The sequence below is a fragment of the Odontesthes bonariensis genome, chromosome 17 (assembly GCF_027942865.1).
Source record: "Odontesthes bonariensis isolate fOdoBon6 chromosome 17, fOdoBon6.hap1, whole genome shotgun sequence".
Taxonomy (NCBI): Eukaryota; Metazoa; Chordata; class Actinopteri; order Atheriniformes; family Atherinopsidae; genus Odontesthes; species Odontesthes bonariensis.
Window position 1 is genome coordinate 16395506 of NC_134522.1, and position 15177 is coordinate 16410682.

At 40.9% G+C, this 15177-nt stretch overlaps 1 protein-coding gene across 6 annotated transcripts in view; it reads right to left on the reverse strand.

Annotated features, from left to right (window-relative positions):
• Positions 1 to 421: 421 nt before the first annotated feature.
• The window catches only part of LOC142366192 (ryanodine receptor 3), a 108843-nt gene continuing 94087 nt past the window's right edge, over positions 422 to 15177 (reverse strand). For 4 of the 6 annotated variants that reach the window (XM_075448012.1, XM_075448009.1, XM_075448010.1 and 1 more), the window contains 27 exons: positions 15083 to 15139; positions 14890 to 14989; positions 14727 to 14806; positions 14573 to 14649; positions 14117 to 14190; positions 13103 to 13120; positions 12417 to 12497; positions 12184 to 12272; positions 11968 to 12096; positions 11724 to 11828; positions 10470 to 10551; positions 9014 to 10326; positions 8835 to 8893; positions 8530 to 8704; positions 7794 to 7880; positions 7506 to 7703; positions 7135 to 7265; positions 6998 to 7040; positions 6752 to 6879; positions 6583 to 6643; positions 6314 to 6460; positions 4598 to 4732; positions 4351 to 4507; positions 4070 to 4134; positions 3380 to 3480; positions 2766 to 2817; positions 422 to 1470 (listed from right to left, as the gene is read on the reverse strand). In XM_075448012.1, coding sequence (XP_075304127.1) covers positions 1375 to 1470; positions 2766 to 2817; positions 3380 to 3480; positions 4070 to 4134; positions 4351 to 4507; positions 4598 to 4732; positions 6314 to 6460; positions 6583 to 6643; positions 6752 to 6879; positions 6998 to 7040; positions 7135 to 7265; positions 7506 to 7703; positions 7794 to 7880; positions 8530 to 8704; positions 8835 to 8893; positions 9014 to 10326; positions 10470 to 10551; positions 11724 to 11828; positions 11968 to 12096; positions 12184 to 12272; positions 12417 to 12497; positions 13103 to 13120; positions 14117 to 14190; positions 14573 to 14649; positions 14727 to 14806; positions 14890 to 14989; positions 15083 to 15139 — 3840 coding nt within the window. In that variant the 3' untranslated portion in view covers positions 422 to 1374. The remainder of the gene's footprint in view (positions 1471 to 2765; positions 2818 to 3379; positions 3481 to 4069; positions 4135 to 4350; positions 4508 to 4597; positions 4733 to 6313; positions 6461 to 6582; positions 6644 to 6751; positions 6880 to 6997; positions 7041 to 7134; positions 7266 to 7505; positions 7704 to 7793; positions 7881 to 8529; positions 8705 to 8834; positions 8894 to 9013; positions 10327 to 10469; positions 10552 to 11723; positions 11829 to 11967; positions 12097 to 12183; positions 12273 to 12416; positions 12498 to 13102; positions 13121 to 14116; positions 14191 to 14572; positions 14650 to 14726; positions 14807 to 14889; positions 14990 to 15082; positions 15140 to 15177) is intronic. The other 2 variants (XM_075448013.1, XM_075448011.1) reach the window with 1 other exon arrangement.

Consider the following 15177-nt stretch of genomic DNA (forward strand, 5'->3'; position numbering starts at 1 on the left):
GCTCACAGCAGCAGGCTGCAGCACTGTGTGGTGCCCGAGGTGTGGTGACATGATGCGAGTTGACAGGTGGCACCATGGGTAATATTGCTAAAACTCCCATCATGCAGCCTGCTGAGATCCCATCCTACCTCTCTGGCCAACCAAATGTGAGCCCTTACTCAGCTGCTGCTTATTTATTTCTACATTGTGATTAAAAGCTGCAGGAACGTCACAGTTGGGATATCGCTTGGAGGTTTTGGGCAAGTGACATTCATTTAGAAGTAAAGCTAAAGGCTTAATGCACACAGTAGGTATATTATTCTTAAAAGTTCTGAATTAGCAGCAGAGACAGATGTTGACTTTGTGGACTGAAATAACTCGCTGCATCAGAGCTTTTAGACTTGGAGTGTTCTCGATAGGAAGAGAAGTGTTAACATTAACAGTTTTTCGATAATTTCTTTATTTTTTTTTCCCATCAAAAGAAATGCACAGATCAACAAAGCTATTACATACAAATGGCCATACAATAGCATTTTTTGTTTGTTCATGTTTGAGGGGTGATCAGTAAATTCTCTTGTCATTTTTACACTCTGTATCTTGAACATTTGCAGTTATGCTGCATTCAGCAACAAAATGAAAACGCAACAATGCTGTTCTTCCGTGTTCAAATGAAAACGTTCAGCCACAAACTTCATACTGTATCTGGTCAGTGACGAGTTACCGCTCCACCAAAACTGTACTAACATACAACAAAGAAAAAAACAAAAGTTTTGCATAGCTTCATTGTAATGTAGATACAGTACTGTAAGGCACTTCATGAGGAATTTTAGGCATTTTTTTTTTAACCTTTTACCACTTCATTCTACAAACTTCACCTTAATATGCAATGTTACAACATCTTTTTTTTTTTTCCTTTGTTTTTTTTCGTTAGATCACACGTTTGCACACTATGTGTATCTACTATACTTCTCTGCTTTTCGTTTGGCATTAAGTCTCAAGTACAACATTCATACATTGTGCATAATATGACTGACACATTGTCTCATAACCCCACACAACCCACCATTTCTCAAAAAGACAAACAAAGAAAAGAAAAAACAATTGTGCAATGACTTTGGGTTATGTGGAGTAAAAGGCAACACGCTGTCAAAAACAAGTTCCAAATCTAATAGAGAACCAATAAGTCTGAGCGAGTTACAGGTCTATTTCCTCATAGACTGGTACTGTACCAATGGTGAGAAGGGCACATGTGACCCCGCCTCCTCACCCCACCCCTCCACTGTTTTTTTTTTTCTTGATTTAAAAAAAGTAGTCTCTCTCATAGTTCCCCTCAAACAAGCCCAGAGCAATGCTGGGCCGACTGTGTGAGCATGTTGTAGTTAGTCATAGTGTAGTCTATCCAAGCAGATCTTCATACTGCTTGCGGAAGCAGTCTCCAGCTGGGAAGAAATCCCACAAGCGCTCCTGATACATCTTCCACACGTACGACTCCTGGACACAGATAGAGAGATAAGTCTTTGCCCAGAGTCTCAACATGTTCTTCTTAAAGAGGAAATCTCAAGACATCTTTCCTTAGTGTGCCGTGTCTTTTCTGTGGTCTACAAAGTTATGAAGAGCGCATCAAATTGAGTTAGACTTTCCACTGAGAACACTCCTTCTGGATTTTGTAAAACACCTCGTTGGCAGTGGAGGCTTTTCTTCCCGTTCTTGTTTACATCACCAAGTAACACATGTGCATAATGCCCAACTGGCTTGGTACAGCTATGACAATGAATGTGCAGCTGTCTTGCGCTCCACCATTTTCAACCAGTTTTTAATTTCTCTTGGCTAATTAGGATGAGTGGGCCAATTTCTTTGAGTGGGAAGTAGTTCTTGAGATTAAGATAAAAAACAAAAGAAAATTGTGTATGTAGGCGCAGGGTCTCTGGAGGTTAACCAGAAAGGAGGTAGAACAAAGCGTTTCAGACAGTGCAGGAGGTGTAACGTACATTATGGCTTTATCTGCTTTTTCGAGCAAATAAAGCAAAACCTCCCAGAAATAAAATTAGGAACTTGTAGGAGAGCACAGTATGTTTAAGGCTGAACCTATTCTAAATGCAATTAGAAATGTTTCAATTTTCACAAATAAATGGTCACATATTAATCATATTTCAAATCTTTTACAGTGTGTTAGGCTGCTGTAGGTGACAATTTGAGCTGGTGATCATTGACTTGGCTTTCAACGTTGGTACACACTCAAACATTTTTGAAAAAATAACAACTACCCTCTTTTTGCTCCTCTTTAAAGACTAACAATGTGGCAGTTTCACAAAGGTACCCCATTGAGCTGGGCATAAATGACAGACGGCAGGTTACCAAACTCAAAGTTAAACTCCATTACATTTCTACTATTTTATATTCTGAGTTCAGATTTCCAGGATTGACAGTTTCAAAGCAGCCCACCTTGTTAGTCCGTCAAGTTAAAGTTAGTTAACGAGACCTTCCGGGTATTGATACTGAAATTAATAGAATATTGTGCAAAATTTCCTTAGTAAATTTGCAGTAATGGCATGTTTTCTAGTAATCATTATTGACCAACTTTCCCCCTATTACCTTGATAATTTCTCTTTCTCATTATTTGGATCAGATTTTATTTCTATCTGCCTGTTATCTTAACAAAAACAACGAGCACCACAAAAAGCACCAGTCAGGAGTCTGGACACCTGCCTATTCATTTTGAATGAGTGTATATAAACTGCGTACAAATGACACAGTGAAAGTTCATTAGTAATGAAGTGATACTCTACCTGGCCAGTGTGCTCTGTCTCATCCTTGTTGATAAGGTACATCAGGAAAAACCTTTAAAAAAAACAAAAAAATATCCCACCAAATTAGTCTATTACTATGGGTAAAACAGCGAACAGAAAGCGGCAGAAAGCTGTGCTGATGCGCATTTGATTTCAGCAACACTCGTCACATAATGCCTCGCTCTGTTCCCAGGAGGCTTCAAAAATTCTGACGTAAGTGTCTAAACAAAGTAACAGCAGCCCATCTCCATCACCGAATCACCTGTTGTTTCCCAAATCAAGTGTAAATGGCAATGAGCTTCTGTATGTCAGTGAGCGTCACAGCATGCCAAATCATGATGAATACTGTATGAGAGCACGCTATCACAAACCTATTTCCCAATAACGTTCATGGCATTAAATCGTAATGAAGCAACATTATGAGGCCGATCTCATATCCCTCAGCCGGCTGACTGTGACAGTCACCTTTTGGGGTTTTGGTCATCTGGATCACTGCAGCTATTGGTGACTATGACCCCAGTACTGTGCTAATGTGCTAAAGCAGAAAAGAAGCAATACACGATGGTGAAAAATGACAACAAACTAAGGTTCTTGTATTGAATATTCATACTCACAGGTAGTTTGCCAAATTGTGCTCTTGTAAGGTGTGGGTCTCAAAACCATGGGGTGTTGTGTCGAAGTAATCATTACCGATGCCACAAATGAAACATTTGGTCTGAGGATGGAAAATTGAGAAAACATGATTACAGCACACACTTTGTTTTTGCCGTCTGAGCTTCATTGTGTGAGCTCTGCTAATCCAGAGACAGGTTTGCATCAGTTTTGATGGGATTTTTCCCAATAAAGGCCAGTTCATTTGTCCGGACAGTACTACTCAGCCTGTTGGCAGCTGTGTGATGTCTTCTGAGAATCTGAACATTTCCAAAGCCTGATAAAGATAACCCTGAAGATTACTGAAGGCAGCAATCTCTACCCATTGCAAGTCCAAGGTTGCATATTCTCACGTATTTTCTCCAAAACTTCGCTCTAACCACTGAAAACTGTAAACACAACTTTTATTTTCCCACATTAAAAACAATGGCTAAAAGTGCACTGACATTTTGACTTTTTAAATACTCAAGAGAGAAGGAGGTCGGAAAAGCGCGCTACGTGTTTAAACTCCAGAGTGGAATTAATGATGAGCACTTCACTGCATCCATTAAAATCACCATAACACACTGATCTCCTTCATTTGAACCTGCTGACCCTGAGTCTCCCTTAGCTTTCCATAAGATAATGCAGGTGTGAATCAAATGTCCTCTCACTTCCATGTCTTCTTTGACTTGCTCCTGTTGGTCTCTCAGCTCTCCAAAGGCATCAATGATCAAACCTGCAGCCACAAAGACATTTCTGTGAGTATAATAGACATAATAGGGTGTGTAATGTAGATATAGTACTGCAATGGGGAGTATTGAAAGTGTGCAGGAAGCCAGCATCTTTGTTTTAATTGGCCAAGCCTATGACGTTGCTTCATGTTAATATTCATTGCTGAAATCTGAATATCTTTGAAATAAAAACCGTGTGTATGTGCAGAGCCCAGACTTACCCTGGATGATGGCCAAGAGAATGACGATCACAAAGAAGAAAAAAGTGATGTCAAAAAGGATGCGGTAGAGCTCATAGGGGTCACCAGCTGGGTCCTCGATCTCATCCCCGATGCCGCCTCCTGCTCTCACCCCAACATACATGTGGAATAGGTAGCACTGTGGAAACAAGGAGGGTCAGTTCAAATGAGAGACTAAGAGACAAGTTGAGGATGAGTCTAAGCAGTCTGAACCACTGCATCTGTTTACCGTCATCATGTCATCACACTTCATGTCAGGCTCATCCTCATCCTCACTCTTGTTGTAGAACTTCCTGAAGAAGTTGAAGGCCACCACAGTGTAGAGATAAACCACAACTGCCAGCAGGCCCACTGTCAACACCAGCTGCGAAGGAACACAGAGAGCAGCCCTTAGAGACCACTCATGTTTTGGTTTTGGAACACTGTAGACAAAATGCTCTCTGTAACAAATGGCAAAACCTTCAGGAGGAATTCAACGGCTCAGGAACAAGTTGGTTCAAAATCAGAAGGGATGAGAAATCCTATACAGAAGCTGTTTATTAAAAGAAAATAAATGAATGTACACTATCAGATGTAGTTTAGACACTGATTTACTTGTCAGCTTAAAAGGAAACAACAGAGAAAGTGACAGTAAAGTGGATTTGGATTGACAGCATGATTGATCAGCCCACAGGCCGCTGAGTCGGGAAACTGGTGACGTTTCCTTGTGGCCTCGCCATTTTGGAGTATTTTTACCCTCTGTGACTAACGCAACATTAAATTTTGATTTCTGCCTCTAGCCGTTTTACAGAAGATCCACTGTGAGAACAGATTCAAATGAGGACATTTGAGCCATTTGAACTCAAACTTTTAAATAACTTTGGTTTATTCATCTATTATTTATTGGTTTATAGATTTTAGCATCCCAGCTTCCTTCCTCCCTTCTTGCACACCTCTTTTTATCCCTACAACCTACTAATGTTATCTCATGAAGTAGAGATGCTCAGTTTGGAAATAAAGAAACAAGATGTGACAAAGAACATACAAAATTTACAAGATGGAACTCTACCGGTGCACCATGCATATAAAGGAGGAGCATTACAGAAGGTAAAATACGTAGGCTGGATTTCAGCCAGCTATGTAATAGAACAGAGGTTTTTCCTCAGAGGGTGGGAGCCTAACTCCCATAGAAAAAAATAAGTGAGCTTAGCCAGGTGACTAGCATGCTGTATAGCTTACTAAAATGTTCATCACAGAGCCGAAAGCAAATCATGTTAAAAATATTTGTTCCTTATTGGTCAAAACTGGTGAAAATCTACAAGGTAGAGACAGACAGGAATTTAACTGGCAGAGCCAAAATGCCATCAGTGGAGCAGTGACATTCAAGCAGTGATAAAACTGTGTCTCACGTCAGGGAATTAACAGATGCTGCTATCAACGCAACCTTTAAAAAAAATGCTGTGTAAAACTGTCATTTCCCTTTTGGTGAATTTTGAAAAAAACAAAAAACAAAAAAACATCCTCTCTTGATAAAAGAAAAGTTGTATCACACTGTTAAGATACAAAAAACATGAATTCTGGCCTATTTATTTTCTAAGATATACTTGAGCTGAGAATATATCACTCCCCAAGAGGAGTTGAGTATTTTGCAATACTGGATTATCAGAAACTTTTTCTGAACATTTATCAAAAATCTATCTAAATGTATGTATTTCTTACATTTTGGAAGATGTTGAACCGCAGGATTGTAGATTCTGTCGAAGTCTTTGTATGTCTTAATGCAACTCTCCATACTGTTTATTCTAAGGTTTTGAGTCACTGAAGGCCTCTTGGTTAACTTTTTTTCTCATAAAATAGCCCCAAGGGCCAAAACTTTCCTGATTCTCGTGAAACCAACATCAGCTTCCAACTCTGCAGTGGCCCCTGCTGTTTGGAAGAAAAACTGCATCACACTCTTCCTCCTCACCTGTTTGCCATTATGGGTGACAGAGGAAAGGATGGTGCGGAGGGTCTTGAAGCCCATAGCGATGTCCAACAGATGGGCAGCAAAGAAGAAGTTGTTGTAGTGGCCCAGAATGGACATGGTGGTGTACCAAACTAGATACAGGAATGACTGGTGAAGACACAAAATTGATTAGGATCCACGTGTTCTGTCATAATATCATCTCTTAAACCATTTAATCACCCATCAAAACACAGAGTACCTCCAATTCATCATCAACTTTTAAAACTTACATTATCTGTAAACACCACCCCCAATTTCCAGACATGGTACTTTGTATCGATTGAGCCCAACCTGGCAACAGAGAAAAGTTGATATGAAAGGCTCATATTTTCAGTTTGACCTCTATTTTTGCTTCCAGCAGTCCCAGCTTGACAGCTATTTATCGGTCTAATCTCTCACCATGACACCAGCGAGGCCTCCTTCGCAACAGTTTCCTCTGTGGGGTTGAAATCCAGGGCACTCTTGTCCAACCCCAGCAGCTCTGCTATCCTCTCAGCTCCGTACAGGTCTCCATACTTCTTTATCACCTACAAACAGCAGCCACAGAGAGGAGGACACTGTAACTGCCATTCAAAAGGTTCAGGCAGAGTTAATGCACAGCTTGTGTACAGTACAGATTTAACCCAAATTCCATTAGCCACTTACTTTGCGTTTGACAAATTTATCCCAGTAGTTGTTAGGAAACGAACTGATAAAAACAGAAAAAAAACAGCATTAAACTGTTGTTTGTAAAAGATTATGACTCAGAATTTAACAACTGTGCTGTGCTGTAGCTGACTCACGGAGTGTTGATGACCAGCCTGTCCCACTGTCCTTTGATGTCGTCATCAGACGGCTGTTCAGTGATGTAGAGCCCAGCAAATTCCAACTTCCTTGCTATCTCCTTCTCCCGCTTGAACACTACCAGAGGCACCTGGAGCAACCAGATTTGTGTTAAATGAGACCACGATACAGAAGTGTTAAAAGAAAAAAAGCAATTTCTGAAAACAACGTTGGGAAGAAACCGACATTCCTGTAAAACTGTGCATGCAAGATGTATTTTAGTGTTCTTGTTCATTCCTGTAGGTACATGAATGCCGAATCAGTGTGAGAAAATAACAGTTCTAAATGTCTGGTGGGTTTCACTCTTACACCTTTAATGGAGTTAACGTACCTTCAGGTAGTAGTAGCCCACAACGCACAGGAAAGATATGATCGTGTGTAGTATTGCCAAGCAGCGAAGCGTTGGCGCCATGTAACCCGTGCTCTCCTGCAGGACAAAGTACTCGAGAGCTCCTTCATCCTCCTCCTCCTCTCCGGCTCTACCTCGACCGTTCCAGGGATCTTCATCGTCTGAGAAATCCCCGGTCACCTGGAAGACAATCAGACAATTTTAAGAGTTCGACAAAGCACTGTGAAACCCCCACTGCATACATCAGGAGATGTTTAACTAAGAATGTACCTTGTAGAAGAGAAGAATGAAGTTGATAGCAAAGGCAACAAAAAGTGCCAGAAAGCGGAGGTTGTAGAAATTTCTGGCCAGGTAGTTCTGTGAGAAACATGATCAGAAAAATATTGGGATTTGGTGTAGTTTAGCAACAAGGGTATTTTTTTTTTCCATTCTTAATGTGCTTAAACTAACCTCTAGTTTTTTTTAATAAAATGGGTTTGCAATCAATTTTTATCAGTGATTATTTAAGCAGAAAACCACATTGTTATGATAAAACTTCCCTCTGACTATAAGATGTTAATTCTATGCAAAATCTAAATACCATGAGTGAATTCCCTGCAGGTTATGCAGATGTACAGTGGTTTATTCAGCCTGAAGTAAAATTTGCATTAGCTTTACAAAGAATTAGTGAGGAATTTTCAATTAGGTGCAGGCAGCAGGAATTAATTTCAAGTACCACGTCTGTTCTTTTCTCTAGAGAAACCACCATTCATTTTGAATATCAGCCACAATTAGTTATTCCTGACATTTGTTTCAGATGGAATTATGTAAGGGGATGTCACAAAGAGGGTCCCACCAATTTACATTAATTAGAGATTTATAAAGCACAGGTCAATAAGTCGCACAAGGGTGTCTGACGAGGTTTTTTATGCTCGTGAGTCAGATACATGCACATCGTGCACATCTGAAATAATCATTTTATAAATGAGGCCTTGGTCTTAAGAGTGTTCTGTGGGAAATATCTGACCAGCATCTTAGTCTGGTAGATTTCCAAGCCAGCAAAGAAGCTGGCCATGAAGGCCTCTGGTGGTTCTTTCCTCAGACCGAGCCTTTTCTTCGGGGCTCTCTTCTCTTGCACTGGGGGTTCTTGGGGGGTTTCATCTTTGGCCTTGTCATGGTCCTTCTTCTCACCGTCCTCTGAACTGCAAGCAATATTATTCTGTTAGCGACAGACTGTGCAGTCTTTTAAGAGAATCCATCCAATTGCCAGATATTGTACATACTGTATATAAAAAGGCTCTTTAAAAAGAGTCTACTCTAAATTACACTCACTCTCCTTTCTCTGAATCAGATTTGTAGTCTCCATTTGAAGACGTCTTCTTTGCAGCCATCTAGAACAAAAACAATACTTATGTGAATAATTTTTACATTCGGTAAAAAAGAAAGTCATAAATGAAGACATAATGACAAATAGTGCTACATCCGTTTTTTTTCTAAACACGGTTACTGACCTGTGCCTTTTTCTGCCTGACAGCACTGGCTATTGATGGAGCGTCTCCCACCACCACCTCAGATACATCCCCCAAGCCTGGCTCAGCCCCATGCTTGCCCTCTCTTTTGGGCTGTATGTTGAGCAGTTCAGCCATCAGGTCGGCCTCTGTTGCATCACCCTGAGCCAACTGACCCATCTCCGCCAACGCCGATGCCTCATTCGCCTCCATCTTCTCTGCTTCCAACACATCTCCGTGGATCCCAAACTGAGTGGGGTCTGGCATGTTTCCCAAAATATCCGTCACCTTCATATTCTTAGCTCCCTCAACGAAGCCGCCCCCAAACATTGTGGTCCACAAGATATGGAAGAAACCCCAAACTAGGCTGTAGACAAAATGGAACAGGCCTGTGATGATCATCCAAAAGAAGGAGAAGAAGCCCTGCACCATCTCCTTCACACTCATTTTCCTGAATTTCCTGTACTGCCGCCTCATGCTCTTGAGAGTGAGCAGCTGTCGGAAGTGACAGAAGCTCTTTCTCATCGAGATGCAGGCAATGGTGAAGGCTGACGAAGACTCCATCATCACGCTCTCCTCATCTTCCTCTTCCTGGTTCTCCACCACGCTCTGGCTGTCATCCTCATCTTCTTCCAGAAGCTCAACTGGGTCCGGCTCTGAGATCTGAGAAGCCAGCTGCATCTCAAAGATGGTGTCTTCGCAAAAGTTGACAAACAGTTCCATCTTCTCGCTCTCCCCACCCTCATTGACTACATCGAATATGAACTGACGCTTTGACTCTTTCACCTGTGGCTTTTCCCACTGCGTGCGACTCGACTCGCTGATCTCAAAGTAGACTCTCTCGATGCGCTTGGCTCCCCCCATGATCTCAATACGACCCAAGAACGGCTCAAAGTAACTGAGAACGCTCTCAGCCAGGTCGAGGAACGTTGACAGGCGACTATCATGGGGCATATGCTCCGAGAGGTTGGTTAGCAACACAGCTACATTGAAGCCGATGTCTTTGGCTGGTTCGTGAAATCTCTCCACAAACTGCTTGTAGCTGAACAAGTCGTTCTCATCAGCCTCAGCACAGGAGAGAAGAAACTCAATCTCAGATTGAGAGTACTGTTTCTGGTTCTCCATGGACTTCTGGAAGTCCTTCTTGGAGATGACCCCTTTGCTCTCCGGGTCACACTCCTTGAAGCTATCTGAAGTGGTCAAGTCCTTCAACTTGAGAAACATGTCAAAAAATTTAAGAATCATCTCCACATTACTGGAGGATTCCACCAAGGTGTCCACCATCTGTTTGCCAATAGTTCCATTGACAACATTACCTGTGAAACCATAAAGAGAATAAAGCAATGTTTGTCAGGAAACAGAGGAACAGGAAACACTCCTTTTGCATTGAAAAAAAAATCTAATTATTTGATTCAGTTCCGAGCAAACCTCTTTCATGAAAGTCTGATAACAGACTAACCTTCAAGAAGAGAGAGCATCATGACGATCATGTCCTTCTGCAAGTCCAGCAGCTCCTTCAATAATTCGATCTGACTGGAGTCCTGATAGGAGAAGGGAGAGGAGGGAAGCCTTGAGAGTACATCACAGACCACTGATGGCCTTCCTGTAAGGACACCCTTTCAAAAACCCTGAGCTGCAGTAGAGGAAATCAAGGCTTCTTGGAATTCTTTTGAGAGACAGAAGGTCCCTCTAGGTAACATCCATCCATCATCACCAAGGCTGATGTTATTTTGCTGTCTCGGAGCAGATGGCTGGGTCAGTCTAACTTATTTAGGGTCTCTACGGAGCCTGTACTCCACGTGCCAAAAATCGAAACCATATTCTGATGGGCTGAATTCAACTCCCTCCACCTGTGCTCTCCCTCACCATGATTTCCACTGTCAGATCCTGCCCTTTGTTAAGAGACTATGAGATTTTTGGTTGTTTGTATTTTTTCATTCCACTATTGGATGACTGGAAATTTCATAGATGGAGTCATACATCAGCTGGCTGAGTGAACTGACATGTTCCGTTGTACTGCAGTGGCTTGAGGTTATCCTCGAGGCTGGAGAGACCTCTGGTGGCGTTATATAAAACATCATTTGTGTACAGTTTTTTAACTCAACAAAACCATGAGCAGTTTCATAGAAACATACTTCTGTTAGTTTTATATTTAAAATTGACATTTTTACACACATAATTACAGCTAACTAAATGTACACACGGCTATGTGTTCGAGCTTATGGACACTCATGGTAAATGTCAGAATGTCACTGAGTTCAGCTGAGGTTTGGTTGGAGCCGAGATGATAACCCACACATATATCTATAAATAAAATAAATTATAGCGGCGTATGTGGGTACACTGGCATTAGCAAAGAATTGGCTAGTGTTGCAGCTTCCAGAGGCTTTCAGCAGCAGCCTCATAATAATGTTAAAAGCAACTGTGAGTTTCTTTTTTTTTGTAGTGACACCACAGGTAGCCAACATAGATAAATAAAGCTTGACAAAGAGACATCTTTGTGGTTATAGTCGGTATTCTAAATCAGCAACATATCAGCTGTTAAAAAATCTCCAGTGAAGGTAAAAATGCAGCAAATGATACAAATGGTGATTGGAAAACATTCAAATAAAATAACAATATGGAAAATGTTTTTGTTTTTTTTCTCTCTAAGAATCAGAACGACAATACGAAACTACAATGCGGCATTTTTTTTCAGACATGAAACACATACCTGTGATAACTTCATCTGCATGTTGGCAAAAACATGCAGGAAGCCCACCACTGCATCCCACAGCCTGCTGTGAGCCAGACTCTGCTGATTACCTATGCACGGGCCCTGGGGCACACAGCAGTGTGACACAGAGGGAACACAGACAATTAGATCATCAGAAATATCCTCGGGATGTTAAAGGACACGATGGGTTATTCATATACTGTAAATTCAAATTGTAGAGCAGTGTGTTGTGATGGCATACCTGAATATACTCCGTTAAAGAGTTAAAGACCTGTTTGGCCACTGCTAGCGCTTTGGAAAAGTTTCTCTGTCCGGCCTCATCAATGATATCCTTACCAGAATAGTACCAGTAGAAATCACTGATTGATTCCTAAGAAAATAGAACAATAAATGATTTCAGTCATTTTTTTTGTAAACCATATTGATGATCTATACATGATCCGCCACAAAGTGATACCTGGAGCCTGAGCAAGTAGTCCACAGTGCTAATGATAATGTTGACGGTTGTTGTATTTCCTGTCTGAGTCCTCAGGAAATTTTGAAAATCTAAATAAAATGACAGAAAAGGATCATTTGTTGCAGTCGAGTACCTCCAAAGCAAAATCTAAATTATTAAAACCTCCTCAAAAACAAGCAAATCGAGAAAATGATGTATTTAACTCTGTTGTATGGAAAAAAAAGTCCACCTACCGTTATTGTGACCCTCACAAAGAAGCTGCAGAAACCTAAAGAGATCCTTAGTGAACTCATCGTTCTGCAGTACCTTGGAACCTGAGAACAGGAAATTAGATTACCTGTCCTTTTCAGTGATAAGAAGCCTAAAGAGCCATCATTTTAATGGCATCAGAGCTTACTTAGTATTTACCCACTCATAAAGCTGTTTGTCTAGTTGTTAAACAGCATCAAATTATGTGCATTATACTCAAGAGTTTAGAGCACATACAAACGGTCAAGTGCATCATAGCAAAAATCAAAACAAGGTTAAAGATAGGAGTAAAACTGAGCCTTGTCGTTTATTACCAGCAAAGCTTTGTTGTTTTGTACAAACAAAGCTTTAGGAGATTTAGTTCTTAACAAATACTGGTTAGTATCATCAAAATAAAAAAAAAAACACAAGTAACAAGCACTGACGTCTCATAAAAGAAGAAGTGGAAAGGTTTGAGTAAGTTTTTGGGAGTTTGACCATGGACTGATGTAAAAAGAGCATGCATGCGTTCCTTCAGTCCAGGGTACAGAGATGGTAGTTATATTGCATTCAGAAGAAGGGAGGGGGAGGAAGGGGCCGGGAGGAAATGAAAGGAATAAAGGATTGGGGCGGAGAGCAATCAAGATATAAGCATTGCATAAAATGAGTAGAATCTAAACCATGTATTTACCCCGCTCACTCACGTTGACTGCGACCGATGACATAAAAACATGGTCAGAAGAAAACAAACGAAACAAAAGCAGACATAAGCAAAGGAGAAGACATCGAGATTCAATCAGAAGAAGTAGGAACAGGAGAGAATGATAGGGCTGTAGATATATACTTCACATACATTGATTTATGACACTGACATACAGTAACCATTCTTAAAAGTCTTAAGGTAGAGTCTGCTTGTGAGGCAGGGGTTTAAAGTTAGACAAGCTAAAAGTTACCATCACTTATGCCTGGGCTTATGAAGTGAAAATGAGCTGGAGTATGAATGATAAAAAAAACATATTCATATACTGTATGCAATCCATCAGTTTTAATAGAAACCTGTTATTAAAAAGTGATTCTTTATTGGATGTATTTGTGACTGTGGGTGTTTTTTAGTGGCAGACAAGGGCCAGACAGGACTTTGACATACAGTAGCACAGGTTTACCTGCAGGTTGACATGACAACATGTAACGAGAGACGAACATGATATGGAGATGGACTTGAGCGACAACAAACTAAAGAGCAAATGTTCTGTCAAGCTAACCCCTTCTGCATCTCTTTCGCTGTCATTTACAAGCAAACCTTTCATTCTGTTTGCTGGGTGACGTCGCTAAAAGTTGAGAACTTGGTTCACACATTGTATCAGTATGCGGCTCGATACCCAATCTGCTGCACAGATTAAGCTACCAATTTTATCACCTCTGTTTCATTGCCGGTTTATGAAGATACTTTCCGGTCTGCAGCAGATCAGCATTCAGTGATAGCACAGAGTGCTGAAAAGTAAACTGCTGAACTTTTACTGTCGAGGTTCTGTCTATGTTGCGACTTTTCAACAGTGACATAAGCAGATGACTTGCAGTCCATTTAACTCTTCCATGGATAAATGCTCTATGCTTCTCTCCTTGCAGAGGACAAGTTGTTGGCTCACAAAGTTAAGAGTCAGCTAGTGCTGTGTTGGAGTTTACCGCGTTTATCCTTCTCACTTACTTGATCCCTCTTCAGTAACCATACCCAGACCTTCAGCTTTGTTTTGCCTTTCAAAAGCATTCAGGTCAAGGACGCTGTCCAAAAAGAAAGACACACACTGAACTATTATACGATGAATTTCAGTGGCATGTACATCTGCAACAGATATCTTAAAGGAGCACTCCAATAACTTAACTTAAAGAAATAGCAAATATCAAAACCCAGAGGGATTTATTTTTAGGTTAGAGTTCAACAGGGAAACATATGCAAAATGAATGTCAATCATAAATTCAAGAAGGGAAACTAAAAAGACTGAGCTGAAACAAGATCAGTAGTGTTTTCTTAGATCTTGATGTTACTGCTTGAGTCAAGTGTAACTGGTGGAGTCCCCCTTTAAGATGCAGTTGAAACAAAAAGGAAATAATGTTGTTTGTAATTGTGTAATAATTGTGTAATAATCAATCATGGCTCCGTTACCTGCATGACATCATCAGTCCAGACAAACTTTTGAAAAATCCAACATCTCTTTTTTCCTTCAGATAGTCCAGCATTTTCTGTATCAGGATAAATCAAAGTAAAGTTCAAATCAACCTGAATCTGTCAATTCTTCGAATTGAAAAGGGCTGCTTACCAGCTGGACCAGTATGTTTCCCCCGTTGAGAATGGAGATGCCTAGCTTGAGGGTGAAAGTCACAGTAGCAGCGAGACGACCTGAGGGGAATAAATCAGGGATGATAGTTCAACCACAGACTGCTGCTGCATGGTGGCAGACAGGTCGTTGTGCGTTTTCCTACCTTTGCTGGCACTGATCATCTGCAGCACCATCTCTGCAGCCCCTCGATCGTGGAGTCGGGCTTGCTGATACAACATCTTTTGTTTCTCCATTTCTTTTTCCTGTATGACATCAGAAAGTGCTCCATTCATTCATTATATTTAAACTGATTAGAAAACTGGGATGCAGAACATTTTTCTGAAAATCAACAGTACCTCAAACGTTTTCTCTTTGCCTTCCTCTTCTTCCTCTTCTTCACCCTCAGCACAACTCTGGCAGAGAAAGCGAATGTCAAACCAGCACTTCTTTT